The sequence below is a fragment of the Panthera tigris genome, chromosome E1 (assembly GCF_018350195.1).
Source record: "Panthera tigris isolate Pti1 chromosome E1, P.tigris_Pti1_mat1.1, whole genome shotgun sequence".
In the NCBI taxonomy this organism is placed as follows: Eukaryota; Metazoa; Chordata; class Mammalia; order Carnivora; family Felidae; genus Panthera; species Panthera tigris.
This window is the reverse complement of record NC_056673.1, coordinates 53,077,823-53,102,852: the sequence shown is the minus strand read 5'-3', so window position 1 is coordinate 53,102,852 and position 25,030 is coordinate 53,077,823. Positions and strand designations below refer to the sequence as shown.

The 25,030-nt window shown below is 49.7% G+C and overlaps 1 protein-coding gene across 3 annotated transcripts in view; it reads left to right on the top strand.

Annotated features, from left to right (window-relative positions):
* SLC39A11 (solute carrier family 39 member 11) overlaps nt 1-25,030 on the top strand; it is a 340,276-nt gene that overhangs the window by 270,503 nt on the left and 44,743 nt on the right. For all 3 annotated transcript variants that reach the window (XM_007073449.3, XM_007073448.3, XM_042966406.1), the window contains exon 7: nt 2,271-2,340. In XM_007073449.3, coding sequence (XP_007073511.1) covers nt 2,271-2,340 — 70 coding nt within the window. The remainder of the gene's footprint in view (nt 1-2,270; nt 2,341-25,030) is intronic.

The following is a 25,030-nucleotide window of genomic DNA, read 5'->3' as shown; positions in this document are numbered from 1 at the left end:
TTTTGACACCCCTCCCCAGTGGGTCAGGGGTCCCTGGTGAAGTTCTTTGCCTTGGAGACCCGCAGTCACCGCTGAGAGCCGGCTGAGGGCTTGGCTGTTTGGGCACAAAACAAGATTGAGGACAGCAGCTTTGGAAACACTGGAGTCTCTGAGGGTAGGGGACTGGTCAAATGGAAGAAGCATCGGAGATGTCCTCCAGCTTTCTGATCTCATGACCGCGGGCACCGGCAGCTTCTGTGATTCAGATTCTGTGTCTCCCTCTCTCTCTCTGCCCCTCCCCTGCTCACAAGAGACCACAGCTGTCTCTCTCTGTCCCTCAAAAATGAATAAATGTTAAAAAAATTTTTCTTTTTTTTAAAGGCGCCTGGGTGGCTCAGTCGGTTAAGCATCCAACTTCGGCTCTGGTCATGATCTCACGGTCCATGAGTTCGAGCCCCGCGTCGGGCTCTGGGCTGACAGCTCGGAGCCTGGAGCCTGCTTCGGATTCTGTGTCTCCCTCTCTGTCGGCCCCTCCCCTGCTCACACTCTGTCTCTCTGTCTCTCTCTCAAAAATGAATAAATGTAAAAAAAAATTTTTTTAGAATTTACATCAGGAGCCTTAACAATTATATAAAAATAAATCAGTCTTTAAAGCCTCGATCCTGAAACATGCGGTTGCTCTGGTGGTGTTGATTGCCTGGCCACTTCGGCCCCAGAGCCTGTTGGACGCAGTGTCTCAGGGGCTTCTCTGCAGCCGGCTCTGGAGTGTGCTAGGCATGCTGGGAGGGTGCTGTCTGCCATCTGGTTTTGGAAAAACCTCCCCCCCCGCCCCACCCCCCACCCCAACCAAACCGATAACTTCTGAGCCTGGCAGTGGCCCAAGAGTCATGCCACGTGATATCTGGGGTTTCCTCTACCTCTAAAGTCCTAGGATTCTGTATCCCACCATTGGTCATTATGAGGACTATGGGAAGATATTTGGAGGAGCATGAGGACCCCAAATTCTCAACCAGCAACCTCCAGTTGCCACCCCATAGGGTCCCCACAGGAGATTGAAGCACAAAGGGTAAGGTGAGGGAAGAAAAGAGCCCTTTAGGCCTTAGCAGGGTGTTCGGACTCCAAACCCCATTGTGGTCCCTCGGTGAACCAGACTAGATAATGGGTGAGCTCTTACCCTCTCACATGGGACAAGTGTGAGCAGCTCTTCTGTCTCCAGGTGCCTCCTAGAATCCTAGCATCCTTGGCCCACCCCAACTAAAAAGGACACAAAGGATAAAAAGAGGCATTTCAAAGAGGCGGTGAATCCCAAAAGAAGACAAGCCCTTCTCAGTGGATTTTTCCCTCTTCCCTCTTTATAACAAAAAAGTTCCTCCTGGCCCCAAAAGCCCTTGGTCTTGATTCTGACCAGTATTGGTAGGTCTCTTTCCTGTTATGATTCAGGGGGTCTTTAAACTGTCCCACAGATACCAGAAAATGTCTTAACATTATGGTTCTACCCCACTGGTCCCAGGCCACTGGACCATTTTTCTGTAACCTTTCCTTCTCCATCAGATACTTGTAGACAAGCAGTGTTCTTCCACATTTGATCAAAGTCAGAGTGTTGGTAGCCTTGGCAGGCTTACTAGTCCCTCTGGAGAGGACTTGGGGAATCATCTTGTCCATCCCCAAGCTTAAGCTAGACTGTAGCCACACCATCTCAGAGTAGACTGTAACAGTCTACCATTTCAAGATGCCCCCTCGAATGTCTGGGAAGACATCATTGGGCCCCTGCACCAATCTCGGACTTCTTGTTGCGCGAGCTAAATAAAACCCTATGTGTTTAGCTTAGGAGCCCGTCATCAAGCTCTTTCAGTAAAGGGCCAGACGGTAAATATTGTAGGTCTTTGGGCCATATGTTCTCTATCACAACTACTCATCTCTGCTGATGTAGCGCAAAAGCAGCTACAGACAACTTGTCAACAAACTAAGCATGGCAGTGTGCCAATAAAACTTTATTTGTGAACACTAAAATTATATAACTTTCATGTGTCATGAAATACTATTCTTTCTTTGATTTTTTTTTCCAGTTATTTAAAAATGTAAACGTCATTCTTAGCTTTCAGGCCATACAAAAATAGGCAGTGGGCTGAATTTGGCCCCCAGACCGTTGCCAGCCAACCCCGGGTTTAAACTCCAGTTATGTAGGTTTTCTGTTACTGGCAGCCTAATGCGGTCTCACCTGACTCAGCGATGGTAATGAACCTTGTTCGAAAATTGCTCCTAACCCTTCATACTTTTTTATTCCATTTCAGAGGGTCTTGCTGTTGGCGTCGGATTTGGGGCTGTGGAAAAGACAGCATCCGCCACCTTTGAGAGTGCCAGGTAAGCCAGCACCTGCTCCCTAGAGCCTGGCACCATACCCAGTGGTGCTCTGGAAATGCTTATTACCTCGATGGGCACCCCTGGCCCCAGAGGGCCAAGACTGGTGGAAGTTGGTGGGGGAGGTCAGGTGAAGCTTGCCTGAGAGAGGGTTTCCATCAAACAAGCTGGTTACGCCGTTTGTCATATGAGCTATCTAATGGGTAACCGCTTTGAAAACACAACATGGAAATAATCGTCTGCGTTCTCCAAATCCTTTAAAAGTATAAAGACTAAAGACAAAAAAAAAAAAAAAATTAACAAAGCCAGCAACTGATGCTCTCAACTGCTCCCTCTTTTTGAAGCCGCTCCTTTCTCTTTCCGGACCCTGCGCTCTCCTGGTTTCCCCCCACTTCCTGTTCCTCTACAGATTCTTCTGTGGGCTTCTCGTCCTGCGGCCCTCTCTGAAATGTTGATGTTGCCTGGGATCCATCTCTGGGGCATCGTTTCTTCTCACTTAGTGTACTCTCCTTGGGGAATCTCTCCATTCCCGAGACTTTATTTTCCATCCATTTGCTGGTGATGCCAATGTTGATCTTCAGCCTAGACTGTTTTCTGGAACTTACACCTACGGGTCCAGCTACCTTGCAGACATCTCCACTCAAATGTTTTTCAGGATCCCCACGCTCAGCATTTCCAAAGTTGAGCTTATTGTCTCCTGCTGCCATCCTGCAAAAACCTGTCCCTCCTCCAGGGTTCCCCATCACCCCCTTGCACCCGGTTGCCCAAACCAAACTCACTGCTGTCCTTGACTCCTCATGTCCATAGACAGTCTTTCCGCAGACAGTCTGTGCCTTCTAAGTTCTTCTTCTCTTCTACCTCCCTGGCCCCACACAGGGCCTAGGCAAGGCGATCGTCTCGGGACCACGGAGGCTTATGGCTTATCCTGTAGCCATAATGGAGATGTGTTCTACGTGGTCTCTTGTGCCTACAGGACCGTGAATACTACAGCCTTGGGCTGGAGGAGAGCAGGGAGGACCCTTCCATCCAAGGGTGGCAAACTCAGGTGCCTTCAGAAGACTAAGGGGCAAGAAATTGAGTGGAGACCATCCTGGGGTGGAGACAGTTAGGAACAGTGAGGACAGAGGTGAACCTCAACCGGGCAGCACATGCACTATCTCAAGGCACAATTATTTTAAAAATATGATTCATGTTCAAGAGATGGTCCTGGGGGCCGCTGGTTTCTGACCCCTGCATCTAGCTCATTTCTCTGCCTTCTGACCGACTTTTTCCCCCTGTGGCGGTGGCCCCGCCTCCTTCAGCGATCAACCTGGTTTCTATTCCCCTGCTTGTCAGGAACTCATTTCTCACAGATCCCCTTTCCCGCCCTCCCTCAGCTGCTGAACTTATGTGAGGCCTCTTTATGCCCCATCCCCTCCTTTTAGGTCCTCAGCCAACGTGGGACCCCTGTGTGTTAAGTGTAGTCTCTGCTGGTCTTTATTTATTATTATTTTTTTAATTTTGGGGGAGGTCAGAGAGAGAGGGAGAGAGAGAATCCCCAGCAGGCTCCACATTCAGCACGGAGCCTGGCGCAGGGTGCAGGGCTCAGACTCACAACCCTGAGATCATGACTCAAGTTGACGAAGTCAAGAGTCAGACGCTCAACCGACTGAGCCACCCAGGCGCCCCCCTGTAGGGCTTTAAATTCTAATGCTACATGTTAAGGGACATGTGTGCTCCTTGAGGCCCCAGATGTGCATGTGGGCCGGCATGTTCCAAGTCGAAATTTCCCCTGTTCTCAACTTCTTTTTCCCACCTGTCAAACTGGTGGGTTCCTCCAGCATCATCCGTTCATGTGATACCTATTGTGAAAACCAAATGAGCTGGTTGATGGAGGGTGGGGGGAGGGCAGAGGGGACTTCATAATGTAGAAATGTCGCCAAAATCAAGGGTTAATTGTGATTCCTAACGCCCTGCAGGCTGCTCTTCTCACACTGGGAGAGGGGGAGGGGAGAGGGTCGGGGAGTATGGCTTTTTAGCCGTTTTGATCTTGGCCTCGCTTAGACCAGGAGAAACTTCCGAGTCAGCAGGATCCCGGGAGCTGAGCCTGTCAGCATCCACAGGCCGGGTCCTCCTGGAGCTCGGGCGCCGTGCACGTTGCAGGGGGTCGGTAGCTGGCAAGTGACAGCCCTGCCCCCAGCCAGGCTTTAGTCCAGCCACGTCTCCCGCGACATGGGGATGTCCACTCAGACGGCCCTCTATTCTATTACCTGCACTTTCCGCTAATCTTTATAAATATTTCTGAAGAAAGTAGAGCAACAATCTTTCCGACCCAGCCCCTCTCTTCCCTTGAACAGACGCTCTCTGAGTTACATAAACCCTCAACAGGACCTTCCAGTTGGGATTGAGCTGGGGCAGCAGTCTTGGTATTTTCAGCCTCAAAAAACCCCCTGCTAATGGAGCCACTGGGGGGTTCTCACCACCCCCCGCCCTCCACCCACTCTCAGCCACAGCATGTGGGGCTTTGCTGTTGTCACCACTGTGTCCAGAGTATCTTGGGAGGGAAGGTTCTCCCTCCAACAGGCCCTCCCCATCAGGCCATCCCCCCCATAAATCCACCTACAGTTCGTGATTTGGGTTCTTCCTTTTCAAATGCCCCGGGGGCGGGGGGAGGGGGTGAGGATGGTGATGGATAAGAGCCCCCAGCCAAGGCACGAGGGAGAAGGAGAAAGAACAAGGCTAATGCCGGAGGGCAGGCTGCAAAAGCAAAGTCATCCGATGATTAAACGCATCTTGTACAAGAGACAGGTTTTGCCTTTTGAAATCCCAGCTCCGGGTGATGAACGAGGGGCACGCCTAAGACATGACACAGAAAAGCTTGAAAACAAAGGCGTGAAAAAAGGTGGAAGGTGCACCCTGGCCAAAAAGAAAGCAGGTATTACAGTCTTGGAATCAGACAAACCAGACTTTCGGGCAGAAAGCCACGGAAAGAATGGAGGTCAGTACTTTGCAGGAAGAGGAACAGTGCCCCGGGCTGATGGGCACCTGTACGCTCCTGGCAACCTAAGTCTCACACTGGGGAAGGAAAATGGTCAGAATTTCAAGGGAAGTCAGACAAAACCGTCGTCATGGTGAAGGGTTAGGATTCCCCGCCCGGGCACTGAGAAGGCAGATAAAAAGTTAACACGACATACATCATGGATGTGCGTAGAGCCCCAGCCTGGCGATGAGAAACCTGACATTCTTGTCAAGCCCGCGTGCGCATGGTTCCCAAAATTGATGAGCGCCGTGCCGCAGAGAAAAGTCGGAATGCCCCCCAAATCAATACCACTCAGACCACATTCTGTGACCGCAGTGTGACATAATTGAAAATCAATACCAGAAAAGATGGCCTAAATAATTGGTTAGTGGGCAGTGAAACCAGTAACACCGTAAGAAGGGCACGGCGTAAGCTCCAAGGAAGGGATACAAACCGAGTCACTAAGAAACCAGTGAATGAAGGGCAGGCTCTTCCTTCGTGTCAGGGGCACTTCATAGAACGGTGGTACTTCATCGGGACCGGGGCGGATGGTCAGCTTGAATTGGTGGACGCGATGGAGGCAGGTAATATTGTGAAGAAAGGCCCAGGTAGGTCCCAAGGCATTTTCAGGGCCGGCGGAGAGGTGAAGTCACCGAGATGGAGCTCACACGGTGCTTTCTGGAAGGTGAGCCCGACGGCTAAGAAAGCACATCATGCACCGAGAGGTTGGCAGCTAGGGTGGGTTCTGATATGCAGGGAAAGGAAATGATAAAACCCAAGAGGTGGTTTGAACCGTGATCTGGCTCCCGTGGAATAATTTGAGGCCAGGACATAGATGGACCTGTGTTGACCACCCACAGCTGTGTGCCCTCAGAGCAGGACGAGGGATGTGGGACTGAAGGGAGACCACAAGGAGGGGAGGGAGGAAGAGCTTTGAATGCAGACCCACCAGACGGCATCTGTCGGCGGATTTTGTTGTCCTGCCGAAGGGAGAAGGGGGAATTCAGGTTTGAGCGTAGGGAGACCTAGATAATCACGTAGGGCTCCGGGAGGGCCCCGAGGGCGAGAGGATGCATTTGCATGTACTTGGCAACAAGAGTTACCTGGCCTGTGCCTGGGGCCCACGTGGACCAAGCTAGCTGCTCTTCATTTAGCCTAGGGGTCTCAGCAAACTGTAGCCCCCGGGCCAGGTCCGGCCCCACACCCGGTTCTGGAAACGGCGTTTGCTTCGAACACAGCCGACACTCATTTGTTGACATACTGTCCGTAACTCCTGGTAATAATGGAGGCGGGCAGTTGCCGCAGAACCTCAAGGCCGAAAGCTGAGCGTCTATAGTCATCTGGCCCTTTGCAGACCAAAGTATGCAGACCTCTAATTCGGCGGAAAACCGTAATTTTACTGCAGATTCATCAGCAAATGCTCTGACACCAACTAACTCTTGTACGATCTCTTTCTTGTGCCCTGTTAATAATGCATCTGGAAGCCACATATCTGCAGCCACCACGGGAGAAAAGAAAGGTATAAAATAAAGACTCCCAAGGAGGCACGATCCTTAATTGAATTTCTCCACAACCAGGACTCAGGCAGGAGGCAGGCATGTAATTTGTGTAGGGCTGCTGCTGCCACCCAGTGTTCAGATGCTGTTACTTCACCTTTATGGCGCCTGTCCCCATGCCTTCCCTCCATCCACCCTCCTTCCTCACTGGATAGCTGGTGTGGCACTGTTTATCCCGAATTCAGTGTCCTCTGAACTACGAAGCATCTCAGGCAGCAAAGGGAAGCCCGTGGTTCAAGGGAAACATAGCTTTCTTCTCTCCAGTCTGGTCCCCTCGCAATTTCTTCTGGTGTCACCACCAAGAAATTCTTCAGACCACATGTCCCTTGGGAGTTTGCTGCTTAAACAGTTTTCCTTTCTGAAGTGGCATTACCTCCAAAGAACATGTTCCCGATGGAGGAAACGTGCCCTCGGCTCTCACTTGACTCAGCGGCAGGCATAATGCAAACCAGCGGGGAGAGCAAGGCTATTTACACTTCACATACAGACCACTTCCTATTTAGGCTTTGACGGAGCACACACGTTGGGTGGCGTTTGTCACCCACGAACATACCCTGACCGGCAGGTGCAACAGGCTCTGGGTAGCCAAGGAGGCTGGCTGCAGACTCATGGTCTTTGTGGATAATCCACAAAGCACATCCCCAAGATACGCCTCAAATGTGTTTCTTGTGTCCCAACCAGCTAATGCTAACCGACATCTAGATACTTAGGAAGGGATGCCTGGTGGATTAGTCTGCATCTGGACCTAAGGTGGCTCACTAAGTTGCACAGGAGGGACATCAAAATAAATTTTAAAGTGTATGTCTGCCTCCCTTATCAAGGGGTAAATCATAAGTCAGATATATACTTTCCCTGGCTTAAAAACCAACACACGTGTTGGTATATTACCAATCATTTAAGACAGCAGTCATTAGTCAACTAAGCAGCCATTTGTTTAGAAACAAAAATGGTGGGGCACCTGGCTGGCTCAGTTGGTCAAGCATCCGACTTCGGCTCAGGTCATGATCTCACAGTCCGTGAGTTCAAGTCCCGCGTCAGGGTCTGTGCTGACAGCTCGGAGTCTGGAGCCTGCTTCGAATTCTGCGTCTCCTTCTCTCTCTATGCCCCTCTCCTGCTCTCGCTCTTGTCTCTCTCTCTCTCTGTCAAAAATAAATAAACATTAAAAAAAATGGCAGTAGACACATTTTCCTGGTCATTAGTCAACCGTAACCAGTCGATATGTCTTTATGTGGAAGACCCATTACCTATGTGCATCTCTCTGTCCAATTAATCCCCCTACTTTGGATCCAGAATATTATTGAAAATAGGTTTGCCAATTAAATGTAGAGAAGGTCAAGAGCAGGCCTCACTGTTGTGGTGGGGAGGGGTCTCGGAGAACTAAGTGTAAACTTCTTCAGCATAGTCCACTCACACATCTACCGTAACCGCCTGCACGGGTCAAGCCGCTCTTACAAAGTCCCTAGATCACCCTGTGGCAGGACCAGCTGCCAGACTTCCAGAGAATTCTCAAGAGACTCTCCATGCCTCAGGCTGCCGCTCTTGACCTCCCCACGTGCCCGCAGCTCTGGGTCTCACCGTTCCAGACCCCAGCCCGGTCTCTCTGGAGACTGGTCTTCAGGCTGAGAAGCGCAGCCCCAGCATGAGGTCAGGAAGGTGCCCGGGAGAGGAGATCCTTTCACCCCTTGACCCAACCACTGCCACCCCTTTCACAGCAGAATAATACACACGCCCTCCCCCGCTCCCCGCACCACAGACCCCACCGCCACACTCTTCAATCACCCCAGAAAGCAAATTCTTGTGCTGTTCTGTATGTGTGACGGCAGACTGTGCTCTCCATTTTATTTTATGCAAACAAGCCCTTCTCCTGAACCCATCAAGCTACCTTGCCCGGGATTCTAGAGTTATCTATCGGCAGCTCTTTCTCTTACATGCTTCTTTTCAGTCCTCCCACACACCGATCCCTTTACCCTGTATTCTGACAGAGAGGAATTTGCAAGTGTGGGCAGGCAGGCAGCAGGTGGTGGACAGTGCCCCCGTGTGGTGGCTGGCCATCATCGATGCCAGGTGACAAAACAATGACAAAGGGACAAAAGCAGTCGAGACACGTGGATGGCTGAAGCAGTGTGGATCTCAGACAGAAGTCACACCTACAAATTTTAAGACCCCGTGTTATATACATACGAGTTCATAAAAATGCTGTGTGCATTTCTCGAAATAGTTACATCTTTATATTCCTGCCATTTTGACCCCAATAGTTCATTGGATTCAGCCCTGACGGTGCTCCGCTGTCGTGTTATTTTCCCGCATCAGCATAACGGCAAAGTTTTTGCATGGTCCCGGCACAGAGAGGAGGGTGGATGTGGAAGGCACCAGAAAAGAGCAGGAAGTCCCTCGGGGCCGTGACTGTCGGCACCAGTAGGAAAGCAGTGGGGTGAATGGGCTTAACTTCAAGACACCCAAAAATTCATTCGATTTTTCTTTATGTTTTATTTTTCTAATGACTTCAAAAAACAATGTTACAAAAATTAGTATATTCGTCCTGGAAGTAAAGAGGATGGGCCTAAAAGCCTGCCAAACACATGGACAGAGCCAGACTCGGCCCCAGCACTTCCTTGTAGGCAACTGGAGAGCCGTTCCCTCCACAGAGCTGTTCCCGAGCATGCCCCACAGGGTTTTTTGTTCTGTTTTGTTTTAATTTTTTTTTTAATGTTTATTTATTTTTGAGAGCGAGAGACAGAGCATGAGCAGGGGAGGAGCACAGAGAGAGGGAGACACAGAATCGGAAGCAGGCTCCAGGCTCCGAGCCATCAGCACAGAACCCGACGCGGGGCTCAAACCCACAAACCATAAGATCATGACCTGAGCCGAAGGTGGACGCTCAACCGACTGAGCCACCCGGGCGCCCCCTTCTTTTTCCCTCGTCCCCACTGACCCTCAAGAAGTGCCCCTCCCATCCTCAGAACCCCTGGGGGTTCTCCAGCAGTCCTCCTGAGAACAGTCTGCAGGTGCTTTGCTCCAGGAGGCCTGACTGAAAGGAGCCGGCAGGGCTGGGGGCTGGGAAGCGAGGGCGAGAAAGGAATGGTCTCCGTCTCGTCTCCTTGTCCAAACCCTGGCATTCTTCCCGCCCTCCGCCACTCTCTCTCCTGGCTCCTTCTCCCTTCCCGTGGGTTTTTATGCTCCCAGCAAGAGCAGAATGGTACAGGAAACAATGAAAAAAGTAACAGTATTTTGCCAGTAAGCCCCCTCCACTTCCCGTGTTCTGTCCCCAAGAACCCCCAAGATTTTTCTTGGACTGGGTTATCCTCTCGAGGGGACAGCAGCACCCCCACCCCTTCAGACACTTTGCCTTCCACATCCCCAGGTCTGTGCAGACACACAGATGTCATTGTTACCTGCACACCTGGGGGACTCCCCCGCTGATAACAAAGAGAATCCGGAACCTAATAGCCACTTGCCTGCAAAATATGCCCATCGTGGGGCCTGGTGCCCATTCATTCCCTGCACTGGGTGCACAGATACGTGAACAGATGGAGGAGTGAAAGTCTGTGTACTTATCATTTACCTGCTGCCTGAGATTGTCCACGAGAAACCGTTTAATGTTAGTTTGGCTTCACCCACGAATCTGGCAGACTTTCCATACTTCCCAGGACAGCTGGGATAATTACCATTATTTGAGCACAAAGCCACTGGAAAGGATACAAAGAAAAACCCGATCGGTTTTGGGTGTTCTGGAAGTCAGGTTCTTCAGACCTTTGCTCGCCTTTCCTGGCACACATCATCAAGTCTAAGGTGACCATCAGCTATGTCAGAGTGACCTCGTCGGGAGGCCCAGTGACGGTCATTCATCCCTCCCTGCTGGTACTGGAGAGGGGAGCCATGTCTTCCCCTGGCAGATGGTTTCCTTCAAAGGTTGGGGACATTCTCTGGTGTGAACCTTCAGCAGCAGCATTCTGACTCCCACACCCATCCATCCACACACACGATGCTACAGAGACAGAAAAATGCTCGCAAATGTGCTCATTTCAGCACGCGGTCCTTCCAATGGTACCTCTGTGTCAAGCAGAGGGGACCCAGGCTAGCAAGCCCCTGGAAGTCTGACCGTGTCCTTGACTCTTACTATCTAAACCTCAGTTTTTATGTGCATTTCGTGAAGAGAGGCAGGTTGTATCTGTGATTCCGGGACTGTTGGGCTTTGCGGGACAATAAAAATGTCCCCTGTGTATGTGGACGGACGGAGAGCTGTCAGCTTCTCTGTTTTGCAAAGTAAAGGCGTCGATAGAAAGCTGCGATCATAGGCTCTCCCTGTCAGTCAATTCTTGTATAAGGTATCTCTCGGTTAACAGTGTACTTATCACCAAAAATCAGTTCATAAGGTCAGGGAAAAACAAAATCCGTTCTACTTTTCAGATAGGAGTTTACTTCTCTTTATCTTCCTCTGTCTCTCTCCATTCAAATTCAGAGCAACTTACAACATGAAAAGCTTGTCCAACACCACTCAATACGTAATTATGTTCTTCATACAAATTCGTCAGTTTGAGCCCCCCACCCCCCACCGCCGGGCAATGCAACAAGGTGATCTTGAACATCCCCTGTATTCTACTACTGTGTATCATGCTACCTTGAAAATCTTACTGTATTTTATCTGTGCTGAAAACCAGTTTCCACAGATCGGGATGATGTACTTGCAAAAGTCATACTGATTTTGTTTCTGCTACTGTGTGGAAATGAGGGATCCAGGACGGGATCATATCATAGGAAAAAAAAGATTGGTTTTTAGTGCACGTCTGAGTTATGGGGTGTAAATCTTGATACAAACACACACACACACACACACACACACACACACCCGGACTGCTTGTTTGCCCCATGTGGGATTCAGGCTGTGATCTGAGAGAAGGCAAGGAACAGTGACACAGTCAACCCCAGACACTTGTGTACCTGTTTTCAAGCCCCGGAACAAAGCAGGTGTCATTCACCGGGAGGGAGATAGGGCGCCCTCTGCCCACAGCCGCTCGCATGCGCGGGGCACAGTGAGACCTGTGAGAACCAGTCATGGGGCCCTGGTGCAGCACCCGCCCCTCCCCAGCCCAGCAAGCCCAAGAACACACAGAATATTGGAGGACCTGGATCCTGGAGCTAGACCACCTGGGTTCACATCTTGACTCTGCCACTCCCTGGCTGTAGAACCTGAACGGGTTGCCTTTCTTCTGTGCCTCAGTTTCCTAATCTGCAAATTCCCACAGTAATCAGTAGTCATAGAAGTAGTCACAACGATAATAGCGTCTATCTACTTCAACAGACTTAACTGGATTTCTTATACACGAAGAACCTGGAACAGTGCTTGGCATACAGGAAGGCAGTGTAGGATGTGGGATATTTTTTTTTTTTTTTTGCATTGTAGGTATTGTTTTTTGTTTTGTTTTGTTTTGTTCTGTTTTGTTTTCCTTTGGCCTGCCCATCGCGGGCACTACAGATAGATGCCCGGCCCATTCCTGCCCCTGCCTGGGCTCCAGGATTGGAGCTCCCAACCCCCGGCCTACCCAGAAAGAGAACTGGTTTGGAAGTGGCATCCACAGTCTGCGTGGGACCACGCAGGCCTGGAGGCCCTAGTCCAGCAACGTGGGGGGCTCCAGGTGCATATAGCTGCTCCCGATGTTGCTTCTGTTGGCCCGAGTCTCGGGCCCCATGCCTAACATCCTTTCCCCGATCCCCCTTTGGGGATTTTGCTGTCATGTCTCAGCACAGACGTGACATTCGTGTTCGTTGACTCTCGCTCCGGAACCGCTCAGTGTCCTCAGCCGTTAGCGCGTACGTACGCTTTACCCCATCCTGTGCCCTCGCCCGGAGCACGGCCTGGGCCACCTCCTCTGCTGTCGCGTGGGACCCAGCACCAGGCTGGGCAGAGTCGGCTCTGCGCCAGGGGGTCGACAACCTGCCTGGAATTCTGTACGCGGTTCCATAGTGGACAGCACCCGCCAAGGGCACTAGCTGCTTCCTCCTGGCCCCGCGAATCCCTGGACTCACTCTCAGACCTTGAGTTGCTTGTCCCAAGCTGTGCAGGAGGACGGACAGGGCGGCGATGGGAACGGAGGAGAGAAAAGTGTGTGTCGTCTCCAGAGCCTGGGAAAGCCACAAAGAAACCACACTGCTGTTCTCAAAGAGCTTTGTAGGGTCCCTGCCTCCCCGCCGCCCCCCCGCCCCCAAGCCCGCTGCAGGCTAAACAGAGTGCACGTTGTGTAGAGATCCGTCCCCCGTGCCAAGATGTCCAGCCCTGTCGCCGGAGATGTGGGTGGGGGTGGCTGGAGGCGGTGGGGGGGGGGGGGCGGAGGGGGCCACGGCACAAATGGCCCCTTGTGCTGCCCACAGGGAGAGGCCGCTGCTCGGCAGACAGGAGGCAGTGCGGCTGCCTCCCTCCTTGTTCAGACAGCGTGACTCGCGTGGGGACGTCGGAGGGGTCCATCGCTGCTCTGTCCGGCCTCCCCCACAGCTTGTTACAAGCAAGGAGAGGCAGAGAGTGACAGTGTTTTCCAGAGCAGACGCTAAGGGATCCGTAGGCACGGCTTGCTTGGGGTGGTGGTCTTCGTGCCACAACCCTTGCTTGGCAAGCTGCAAAAGGCAGCTTGGGTACGTGCGTTCGTTTGCCCTTGTGACACTAGTAGGGACAGCTGTCGTTATGGGCGGTTTACATGCACCACTTAATCCTCGCTGCCATCGCAGTATGGAGAGGAGGACGCAGAGCCTGGGAACTTTCTCGGGGGTCATGCTTCCAGCAAGCAGAAGGCTCAGGGTCTGGCTGAGGTCTGGCCGATGCAGAGGCCCATGCCGAACCGCCTCCCCACCCCTGCTTCCAGCAAGCACGAAAGCTGACGTTTACAGAGTGCTTTCCACGCGCAGACCCTGCGCCCGCTGACCTGTGTATTGGCCGGTCCTCGAAGCCCCCTGCGAAATGACGGACCCCAGTTTACAGCTGCGGGATGCTCCTGCAAGTAAGGGGCAGAGGCCGGATTCGAACCCAGGAAGCCTAGCTCCGGAGCCCGTGCCCTAAACCATTGCCCTCTCCTGCCACCCGGGTCGAGTACCTGCCAGGTCCACAGAGGCTGGAAAAACGCCCCCTAAGGCGGTGCAGAAGATAGTCTCGGCTTAGTTGTAAAAAGGTGTCTGACCCCTTTTGTGGATGCTTTTGTGTTGGCTGTAGGAGGTCTGAGTCCATTGTCAAACCCCTCTTTGACATCCTGTCTCATTGGACATTTTGGGGGTTAGAGGTGTATGTAACTCTCCCCAGTGAGGGACAGACTTTTCCTAGCCGATCTTAGTGGCAGCGAGTATTTCTGTCAAAGGTCTTGCCGAACACCACTCTAGACATCTGCTGCTGTAGTAAGAACCCTAACGCTTGCCTGGTGTCTCCATGCAGCCAGTGGCTGAGGGAAGGAAGGGGGAGAGGAGGAAGATCCAAAGAGAGGGGACAGAGATAGTCTGGATGGCCATTACGTCATGGTCCACTTCCCCACCTCACCTCCCAGAAAGCATGGACAGATAGGCTGGGACGCTGGGAGGATAGGACCTGTCCTGTGAGTGCCCGAATGAGGGGAGGTGGGGGTTGGCTGTGTGGAGGCCCCAGGTTCTTTTGGGCAATGGTGTTGTGGTAGAATTGTGTCCCCCAGAAAGTTGTGTTGACGTCCTAACCTGTGAATGCAACCTTCGTGGGCGATAGGGTCTGTACAGAGGGAATTTGTTAAGACCAGGTCATGCTGTGTGCGGGTGGGTCCTAAATCCAGTATGACCAGTGTCCCTCCAAGATGAGGAGAAAAGACACACACACTCAACGCTCACACAGAGGAGAATGCCCCTGGACAGCGCAGAGACACCGAGGGAAGACTTCGGGCACGTGAAGACAGAGGCGGAGATTGGAGTGACATGGCTACAAGCCGAGAAGCGCTCAGGGGCAGCGACAGCCACCCGGAGCTGGAAGAGCCAGGGGGGCGTCCTTCCCTGGAGGCGTTGGAGGGAGCCCAGCCCTGCTGGCCCCTTGACTCCTAGCATCCTGAACAGTGAGCATAAGTCCCTGTGTTCTGTGTCGGCGGCCATAGGAGCCTAACGCGTAGTGTCTCCACACTCCCCATCTGTACCTTCTCCGTCCCCTGACCCCACTCAGCTCTCTTCACCTCCTCCCACGGAGGACACTTCTGATCCCCATTCTTCTCCATCTGGACGCACGTTTCCCTCACCCCTCCGGGAGCTTTCCTTTTTTTTTTTTTTTTTTTTTTTTTTTTTAAATTTCAGGAGGAGCTTCTGGTTCTGTTTCATTTTATTCCTGAAGTCTCTCTCAGTTCAGCTTGGACCAAATGGGAGAAAAGCGGTGGTTTTCTTCCTTCGTCCGCAGCCGCCTGCAGACGCGGGCCCATGGGAGAGTCAGGGCTGTCCCCGTATCGGAGCTATTAAACTGTCGTAAGAAAGAGGCCCTTGTCACAGGGAACACGGCACTCGGCTCAGAAACAGAGACAGATTGTGCCAGAAAACAAACAACAACAAAAAAAATGGTTCAACCACAGAATTCTTTGGGACTTCAGTCATCAGCCTATCGCTTGCTCTTAAAAGACAAATTTTGCCCAGACCCAAGGCTGGGGGCCCTCCCCGGACCATCTGCACCTGGCCTGCACCCCGCTCCCTGCTGGTGTGACCCATGCCTGCCTGTCTGCAGGCTGGGGAGTCAGAGCCCCTTGGGGCCTGGCTGCTCAGGGGGCTGGGCAGGAGAATGAGGACCTGAGTTCGCTATTATTCAGGACAGAAAAGGGAGAAGCGCTTGGAGAAGTCAGGGAGGCCAAGTTATAGACGCCTTAGCTCACCAGAGTGAAGATTTGCGTAATTTTGCATTCAATCTGAGAGAGCCTCCTTTTATGCAGGAGAAAAACGGAAGTAACGTGGCTTGCCCAAAGCCACACCGTTCACTAATGTCAGACCGTACCTGCCTGCCCAGGACCAGTGGCCAAAGTGCCCCATGTCCCAGCGTGGCACTCGGACCGCCCTGGGCCCCGAACCCCGAGAAAGCTACTCTTGAGTCTGTTGGTCACAGAGCCCCAGCCACACTCCGCTGGCTTTCACCCTTCACCATCTCTGATCACATCGGGGTTAACATCTTGGTGCCACTCAGGTGGCCAGCATGAAGGGCGCTCCCCAGGCCACCGTGCCACAGAGAAAGTGAAGACAGCAGAGGAGGGGCTTTCCCCGGGCCTCAGGGAGGGGTCTGCATCTGGTCACAGAAGCCGGTACACTCGTAAGAATGGTCTCTTTCAGAAAGCAAGGCAAAAAGAGGGGCTCGGCATTCAGAGGAGACAAAGGAAGTGGGGTTTATCGTGTCTTCCTTCTCCAGGACCTAGAGCAGTGCTTCCTGAACCCCGGTTGAGGACCACGGCGTGATCATCACACCCGAGACACGGTTCCACGCCTCTGCTTCTGGGTCGGGTCCCAAAGCAACACGTTCAGCGAGCCCCCCGTGTGCTGTGGAGGAACCGGCACGAGAGCCACGGCTCTAGAAGGAAAGCAAGGGAAGAGGGGGCGTAGGGGCCCCACACCCCTGTTTCAGCTGTCCCCCATGAAGGGGGAGATGCTTCCCCAGCCCGGGTCCTTCCTGAGTCAGGGGGAAAGAGAGGCACCATTTCAGAGGACGCAGCCTCTGGCCTGGGGTCAGAGACAAGTGACAACAGCAGAAACACCTGCTTTGTTTTATCCCCAAGACAAATTATTACATAATCTTCAGGACCTTACACAAAATGAAGACCCGGGGTCCCTTGTTCAAATAGCGGGAGGACAAAAAAAAGGCTTTTTTTTTTTCTTCTTCTATGATGTCTCTGTCAACATGTCATCGTGCTTTATTAAAATCGCGTCATCTTAACATTTTTTAATTGCAGTAAAATACACATAACATAAAAACTACCACCGTAGCCGTTTTAAGTGTGCAGTCCGGTGGCATTTAGTGCATTCACACTGTTGCGCAGCTGTCCCCAGCATCCGTCTAGAGCATCCGTCTCTAGAACTCTTCGTCTTGCAAGAGGGAAACCCTGTCCTCACTAAACAAGGAGCCCCCACCGCCCCCTCCCCTCAGCCCCAGAACCCCCCAATCTACTGTCTTTCTCTGTGAGTTGACTACTTACCCTCGGTACCTCCTGTGAGTGAGATCATACAGGATGTGTCTTTTCGTGCCTGGAATGTTTCGCATAGGTGGCAGGTGGCAGAAATTGCTTCCTTTTCAAGGCTGAATAATATTCCCCTGTGTATACATACCACATTTTGTGTATCCATCCGTCCGTTGATGGACACTCGGACTGCTCCCACCTCCTGGCTATTATAAGACCCTGTTTTCAATTCTTTTGGGTATATACCCCGAAGTAGGATTGCTGGGTCACAGGGAAATTGGATTTTTAATTTTCTGAGGAATTTTTCATGGCATTTTTTAAATTTACTATTTAATGTTGGGCTCCCTCAGGCACAGGGCTTCTTCCTGGAGGAATACACACCCTCACAGGCCCCCGGGGCCTGACCCCTTGACCATGACCAGGTGCTTGGGGGGCGGGGGGTATGTGCTTCTGACCTGACCTTCCTGGTGCCCAGGCCCCTGAGTGGCTGCACTGTTCTTGTGGCCCTTTATGACAGAGAGCGGAAAGAAACTGGGAAGAGAAAGTGAGGATCAGGGGTTCAATGAGGCCAGGTGGGGTGAGTTTAAATATGTGCATGTAAAGATCTGTGATTCCAGACTTTTCTGTCAGCTCTTTGGCCAAATGAACCTTTCACTGTTGGCCTCATGCCTCCAGCCACGTTTCCTCTTCAGGTAGATTGGAAGCTCCGTGAACCCAGATCTGAACCTGGGGTAGTGACAGGATGGGCACACTGTGGGCTTCAGGTGGTCCCACCTTCCTGCCAGTTTTGGGGGAGCAGCCCCCCCCCCCGTGATCTCAAGGGGGGTCTTATTCTCTGGAGTCTAAACACAGTGTTCCCCACCTCAAACTTTCTTCCTGAAGCCTCAGTTTCTGCATCTGTAAAAATAGGGTTGCCTTGGGGGGAATAAATAAAAGTGAAGGTTAAGGTCTTGGGTGGTGCTCTGTGTAGCTGGTACCACTCTCAGCAGCGGGGCCGTGGATGTACAAGGCTGTGACTTCACCTCTTCTTCTTCGGCTGGAGCATGCAAAGGCAGGATGAGGTAGAATCTTCTCCATGGACTAGGAGCTGGAGGAGCACGTCTCTCTGCTCTGACCTCAGGTTCTTCACGGCGTCTGCTTGTTGGTAACACGCCAGCAATCTGTTGTTAAAAAAGGACCATGGGGGCACCTGGGTGGCTCAGTCGGTTGAGCGTCTGACTTTGGTTCAGGTCATGATCTTGTGATTTGTGGGCTCGAGCCCCGCATCGGGCTCACTGTTATCAGCGCGGAGCCCGCTTGGGATCCTCTGTCCCCTCCTCTCTGCCTTTCCCTCCACTTGTGCTTTCTCAAAAATAAATAACATTTAAAAAAAATGACCATGATGTCATCGCTATGGCTTGTGTGCCATGTAACGAGTGGACATCTCAGTAGCTCCACATGACCGGTTGGGGCTTGTTCCCCAACTGAAGACCAAAATAAAAAGGGACCTGACATAACATGCCCCTCAGTGTGCCAGACAGTGGTTTAGAAATTAACATTTATTATAACCACTATAAATATACCTAATAACATTTTTCGGTAACAGCTTTATTGTGATATAATTCACTTACTATATAATTCACCCATTTATAGTGTACAGTTTTTAGTATATTCACAGAGTTGTGCAGCCATCACCACAGTCAATTCCAGAACATTCCATCACCCCAGAAAGGCAGTCTATACACATAAGCTGTCACTACCCCCTCTCCCCATTTCCCCTCAACCCTTGGACCCCTGGCATCTGCTAGGCTACTTTCTGTCTCTGTAGAATTTCCTGTTTGGGACATTGCATATATGTGGTCCTCTGCAACTGGCATCTTTAACTTAGTGTCATGTTTCCAAAGTTAATTCATGTTGCAGCTCGTATCAGTATTTTACTTCTTTGTGTGGCCAAATAACATTCCATGGTACCGATACACCACATTTTGATGATCCATTCATCAATTGATGGACATTTGGGTTGCTTCTATGTTGGGGCAATCGCGAACAGTGCTGCATCGAACATCTGAGTGCAAGTTTGGACATGGACGTTATTTTCCGTCTTCCTGGGCAGATTCCCAGGAGTGGAATTGCTGGGTCGTATCATAAATCTGGTTAACATTTGAGGAACTGCCAACCTGTTTTCCAAAGCAGGTGCACCATTCTCCATTCCCACCACCAGTAAAGGAGGGTTCTAATTTCTCACATCCTCACCAATACTTGTTATTATCTGACTTTTTGATGATAGCCATCCTAGAGGGTAGTGGGAAGCCATTGTGGTTTTCATTTGAATTTTCCTGGTGCTTAATGATGTTGGGCATCTTTCCAGGTGCTTAGTGGCCATTTGTATATCTTCTTTGGAGAAATGTCTATTAAAGCTCTTTGCCCAGTGTTTAAATTGGAGTACACAACTTTATTAGTGAGTGTCAAGAATTCTTTATGCATTTGATATACATACAAGTCCTTTATCAGGTATATGATTTGCATATGTTCTCATATATATGGGTTGCTTTTTCACTTTCTTGATGGTGTTCTCTGAAGTACGAATTTTATTTTTTTAATGTTTATTTATTTTGGGAGAGAGAGAGCATGAGCGGGGGGAGAGGCGGAGAGAGAGGGTGGGGGGGGGAGAGAGAGAGAGAGAGAGAGAGAGAGAGAGAGAGAGAGAGAGAGAGAATATCAGCGGGGGAGGGATTGGTGGGGGGAGAGACAGAAAGAGAAAGAGAGAATCCCAAGCAGGCCCCGTGATGCCAGTGCAGAGCCTGATGTGGGGCTAGAACCCACGAACTGTGAGATCAGGACTTGAGCCAAAATCAAGAGTCAGACCTTAACTGACTGACCCACCCAGGTGCCCCTGAAGTACAAATGTTAAAAATTTTGATGAGTCCAGTTTATCTCTCTCTTTTGTTTGTATTTTTGGTGACATATCTAAGAAACCATTGCTTCATCCTGGGTCACAAGGATTAACTCATTTTCTTCTAAACGTTTTATAGTTTGGGCTGTTAAAGTATTTAATTCATTTTGAGTTAATATTTGTATATGATATGAAATAGAAATTCAGCTTCATTCTTTTGCATGTATAAGTCCAATTGTCCAGCACCATTTATTGAAAATAGTCTTCTTTTCCCTTTGATTTGACCTGGCACCCTTAATGAAAATCAGTTTACTACAAATGGGAGGTGTTTCCCTCCCCCTCCCCCCGCCCCCTGAACTCTCAACTGCATTCCATTGATCTCTATGTCTGCCCTCATGCCAGTACACCACAGGTTTGACTACTGTAGCTTTGTAGTAAAATTTTAATTTAGGAAGTGCTAGTCCTCCAACTTAGTTCTTAACTGTCAAGATTGTATCAGCAATTCGGTGTCCCTGTTGTTTCCTTATGAATTTTAGGACCAGCCTATCAATTACTGCAAAAAATCATTTGAGATTTTGAAAGACTTTGCATTAAATCTGAAGATCAATTCAGGGAGTGTTGACATCTTACCAATACTAAGTCTTCCAATCCATGAACATGGGATATCTTTCCATTTGTTTTGGTCTTCACTTTCAGTAATGTTTTGTAATTTTCAGTGTCTGAGTCTTTTACCTCCTTGGCTAAACTTATTACTGGAGATTTTATTCATTTTGATACTATTATAAGTAGAATTATTTTCTTAATTTTGTTTTCAGATGGCTCATTGTTAGTCTACAGAAATATCTTGTGTGTGTGTGTGTGTGTGTGTGTGTGTGTGTGGTATATTTATCTTGTGTCCAGAAGCCTTGCTGAACTCATTTATTATCTCTTGCAATTCTTTCTGGTGAGTTCCTTAGGATTTTCCATATATGAGCTTATGTTGTCTTCAAACAGAGATAATTTTACTTCTTCCTTTCCAATCTAGATGCCTCATTAATTTTTCTTATCTTATTATACTGGTAGGACCTCCAGTATAATGTTGAATTAGAAGTAGTGAGAGTGGACATCTGTGTCTTGTTCATGATCTTAGGGGGAAGGCATTCAGTCTTCTACCTTTCAAGTACAATATGTGATGTTAACTGTGGGGTTTTTTTTTTTAATGTCTTTTTATTGCCAACACAGGTGAATGACAACCTGAATGGCTAAAGGTCCTGATTTGCACTTTTTTTATTTGAAGGGGGACAGAGGAAGAGGGAGAGAGAGAATCTTCTTCTTTTTTTTTTTTTTTTTTTTTTTTTTTGAGAGAGAGAGAGAATCAATCTTAAGCAGGCTTTACGCCCAGCATGGAGCCTGACATGGGATTCAATCCCACAACCATGAGATCATGACCTGAGCTGAAATCAAGAGTCAAATGCTTAACCGACAGCCACCCAGGTGCCCCAGCTGTGGGTTTAAAACAATTTTTTTAATGTTTATTTATTTAATTTATTTAATTTAGCATTTATTCATTTTTGAAAGACAGAGAGAGACAGAGCGTGAATGGGGGAGGGGCAGAGAAACAGGGAGACACAGAATCTGAAACAGGCTCCAGGCTCCGAGCTGTCAACACAGAGCCGGACGTGGGGCTCGAACTCATGGACCACGAGATCGTGACCTGAGCCGAAGTCGGCCGCTCAACTGACTGAGCCACCCAGGCGCCCCTCATGTTTATTTATTTTTGAGAGAGAGAGAGAGAGAGAGAGAGCATGAGTGGAGGAAGGGCAGAGAGAGACGGAGGCACAGAACTCGAAGCAGTCTCCAGGCCCTGAGATGTCAGCACAGAGCCTGACAGGAGGCTTGCACTCACGGACTGCGAGATCGTGACCTGAGCCGAAGTCAGATGCTTAACTGACTGAGCCACTCAGGTGCCACCCCCCAGCTGTGGGTTTTTAATAGGTGATCTATATCACATCAAGAAAGTTCTATTCCTAGTTTGTTGAAGGTTTTTATTATGAAAGCGTGTTGGGATTTTGTCAAATGCTTTTCTTGCATCTATTGAAATGCTTTTTTTCTTTTAGCCTATTGATATGAAATATTGCACTGATTTTCAGATGTTCAAAACCAACCTTACATTCCAGGGATAAATCCCACTTGGTTATGATGTATAATCTTTTTCTATATGTTGCTAGATTTGCTTTGTTAGAACTTGACTGAAGAATTTTACCTCCATATCCGTAGGAGGCATTGGTCTTTAGTTTTATTTTCTTGTGATGTCTTTGTCTGGTTTTGGTGTCAGATAACACTGACAATTAGTCCAATTAGATATTGGGGATAAGAACAACTAGAACTCCTCCCCCCCCCACCCCGTCACCCCGCCGATTTTTTGAATTTGCGCAGGTAGGTAAATGTTAGTGCCTCTCACAGATACTGAGATTCCAAGGGAGGAAGAAGGCAATGATGAGTTTGATGATTAAGATCGGGGTACGAGAACAATTTGGGTTTTACCCCTATTGACGTAGCACCTGCTGTTTTCAGAAAACTGGTTCACAACCTCCACTTTCTCCAGTGCAGTTGGTGGGCCTGGCACCTACCCTTGGAAACTCTCCCGTCTATCTACCTTCTGGTCCAAGAATGTGGGCGTAGTTCCTGCTTTATAAGACACCTGTTCAGGACCTATGCGAGATCTGCCATCAGATACCTTACCTATGCTTAACACCTTATTACTCCATTTCTGAGCTGGGCTTCAGGTCTCTGGCTCTGAATTCTTCCAACCTGGATTCTGACCCCATTACCTACCCGGTCTGTGGATACAGAGGTCCTCCCCTCGCATTGCATGGGTGGTGAGCCTCATCACCCCAGGCTCTGATGGTATAATGTGTCTGCTTGAACCTGCTTCTTCTCCTCTAGCTTTCTTTTTACCTGGACTCTTCAGACTGTCTTGTCTGCTTTGAATTTTCAGTTGCTTACCTGCCCTTGCTCATTGGTGCTGCCTGTTACCACTGCCCCCTTCTCTCCAGAATCTTGACATGTGTTTCCCCAACTGGACTTGCCTCTTCTTATATCCCATCCTGATACCAGCTGGCCTCCCCTCTCCCCACACCTCCCACGATGTCTTACCTGTCCATCTTGTTGGTCCTGGATTTCCCTGGCCGGCCCCACGCTGCTGCTGCTCATATCTCAACTGTGACCCCATGGTATTGACTTCCAAGGTAAAAAACCTCAATTCCTTTTCCTCTGTGGGTAAGTTAAATACATGAAAGCATATCCTTTGACCAAGGGTCTTTGTAGATGGAGAAACAAGGAAGTGCTACAGCTTTCCAGGGGAGGATTACCTTTAAGCTCTGTGGAAGGTTCCTCATATCACCCAGCAAAGCCTTGGAAACCTTTCAAAGCAGACTGAAAACTCAAACCTCAGAATCACAAACACTGCTTTCTGGTAGGGTCGTAGCCAAGGTTTTAACTGGACCCAAGCCATCCTGCAAATGTTCTCTCTGGGTTGCCTTTCTATTTAAAAACATGAGAAGGGGAAAACAATAGATTACAATGATATATAGAGTCAATAGTCAGGGTTGGTGGAACAGATCACCTCTTTCTTCTTCCTCCTCCTCCCTCTTCCTCCTCCTCCTTCCTCCTCCCCCTCCCTCTTCCTCCTCCTCCTTCCTCCTCCTCTTTCTCCTTCCTCTTCTTCCTTCATCCTTTCTCTTCTTCTCTTCTTCTTCCTCCCCCCCACACCCCTTTTTTGCTTCTCCTCCTCCTTCTTCTCCTCTCTCCCTCTGTCATGCACCTACATACTCACGTACTTCCTTCATTTTTTATGCATAGCTCAGTAAGGCTGTCAGCCTATAATTTCTTTGTCCAACAACCACTGTTCATGGAATACACTTCTCTTTGTCAAATTTCAATTAATTGTAAGAGAAAACATATTTGGCCCCGCTCGTCTGTGTTCCAGAGGGACCTTAAACAACAGGGCGAGGGCCAGTCTACATATCAGTTCACCTTGGACTGGTCTGATACTTCTGGACACTCCAAACAAAAAAGAGCTCAGCTCTTTCCTGGGCGAGGAAATGGGTTTAAAAAGAAAAAAAAAATCTGATTGTCTTAGCCTGGGTTTCTTAGAAAACAGAGCCGAAGGCAAAGTTTACATGCTAAAGCATATCAGGAAGTGAGCTCCCAGAGAAGCAAGAGTGAGGGGGAAAGGAAGCGAATGGCATGAGGAAGGCAAGGAAGTAAATCTGAGACATATCAGTGAGCTGGCCATAGCGTCTCAAAAACTAAAATCTCAGTGCTCGGTCATGGTTATGAAGAACATCTTTATTGAGATGGAGTAGAACTGCTGAGTCTCAGAACTCTGTTGGAAGGCGCAGAGGGGGCGAGAGAAGAAATGCACACGGGATTTATCTCCTAACGCCTTCGCATCCCCTGCTTCGTTGGCCCAAGCCCACTTCCGCCATGCTTCTGACTTGCATTACCCGTCCCTCCAGGCAGCTGCTGTGGGTCCAGTCAGGGGGATGTGGGCACTGAACCTGCTGTGGGTGCAGCCACCATGGCAAGAAACTGAGTCTTTCCTTCTGAGCATACCTAGAGCATTCCTGATGTTATGAGGTAACGAGCTGCAGGTGAGACTTCAGGAATGGCATGCTATATTAGTCATGGTTCTCCAGAGAACCAGAACCAATAGAATGTGTATACATAGAGAAAGATTTATTGTAAGGAATTGGCTCATGTCTCATGGAGGCTGACAAGTCCAAACCTGCAGTATGGACTGGCAGATGTGAGAATCAGTGGTGCCGTTCTAGTCCAAAGGCAGGCTGCTGGAAAAGTTTTTCTTACTCTAGGGAGGGTCTGATTTTTATTTCTTGTCAGTTCCTTCAACTGATTAGATGAGACCCACCCACACAGAGGGCAGTCTGCTTTAGTCTACCAATTAAGATGTTAATTTCATCCAAAAACACCCCTGCAGAAACAACCAGAATAATATTTGGCCAAATACCTAAGCACTCTGTGGACTAGTCAAGGTAACACATAAAATGAACCATCCCACACATGAGAATTTCTGAGTCTGCTCAAGAAATTCTCTGCCAAGGTCCAGAGTTTGGGCAGGATCACAGAGAGCTAGGGT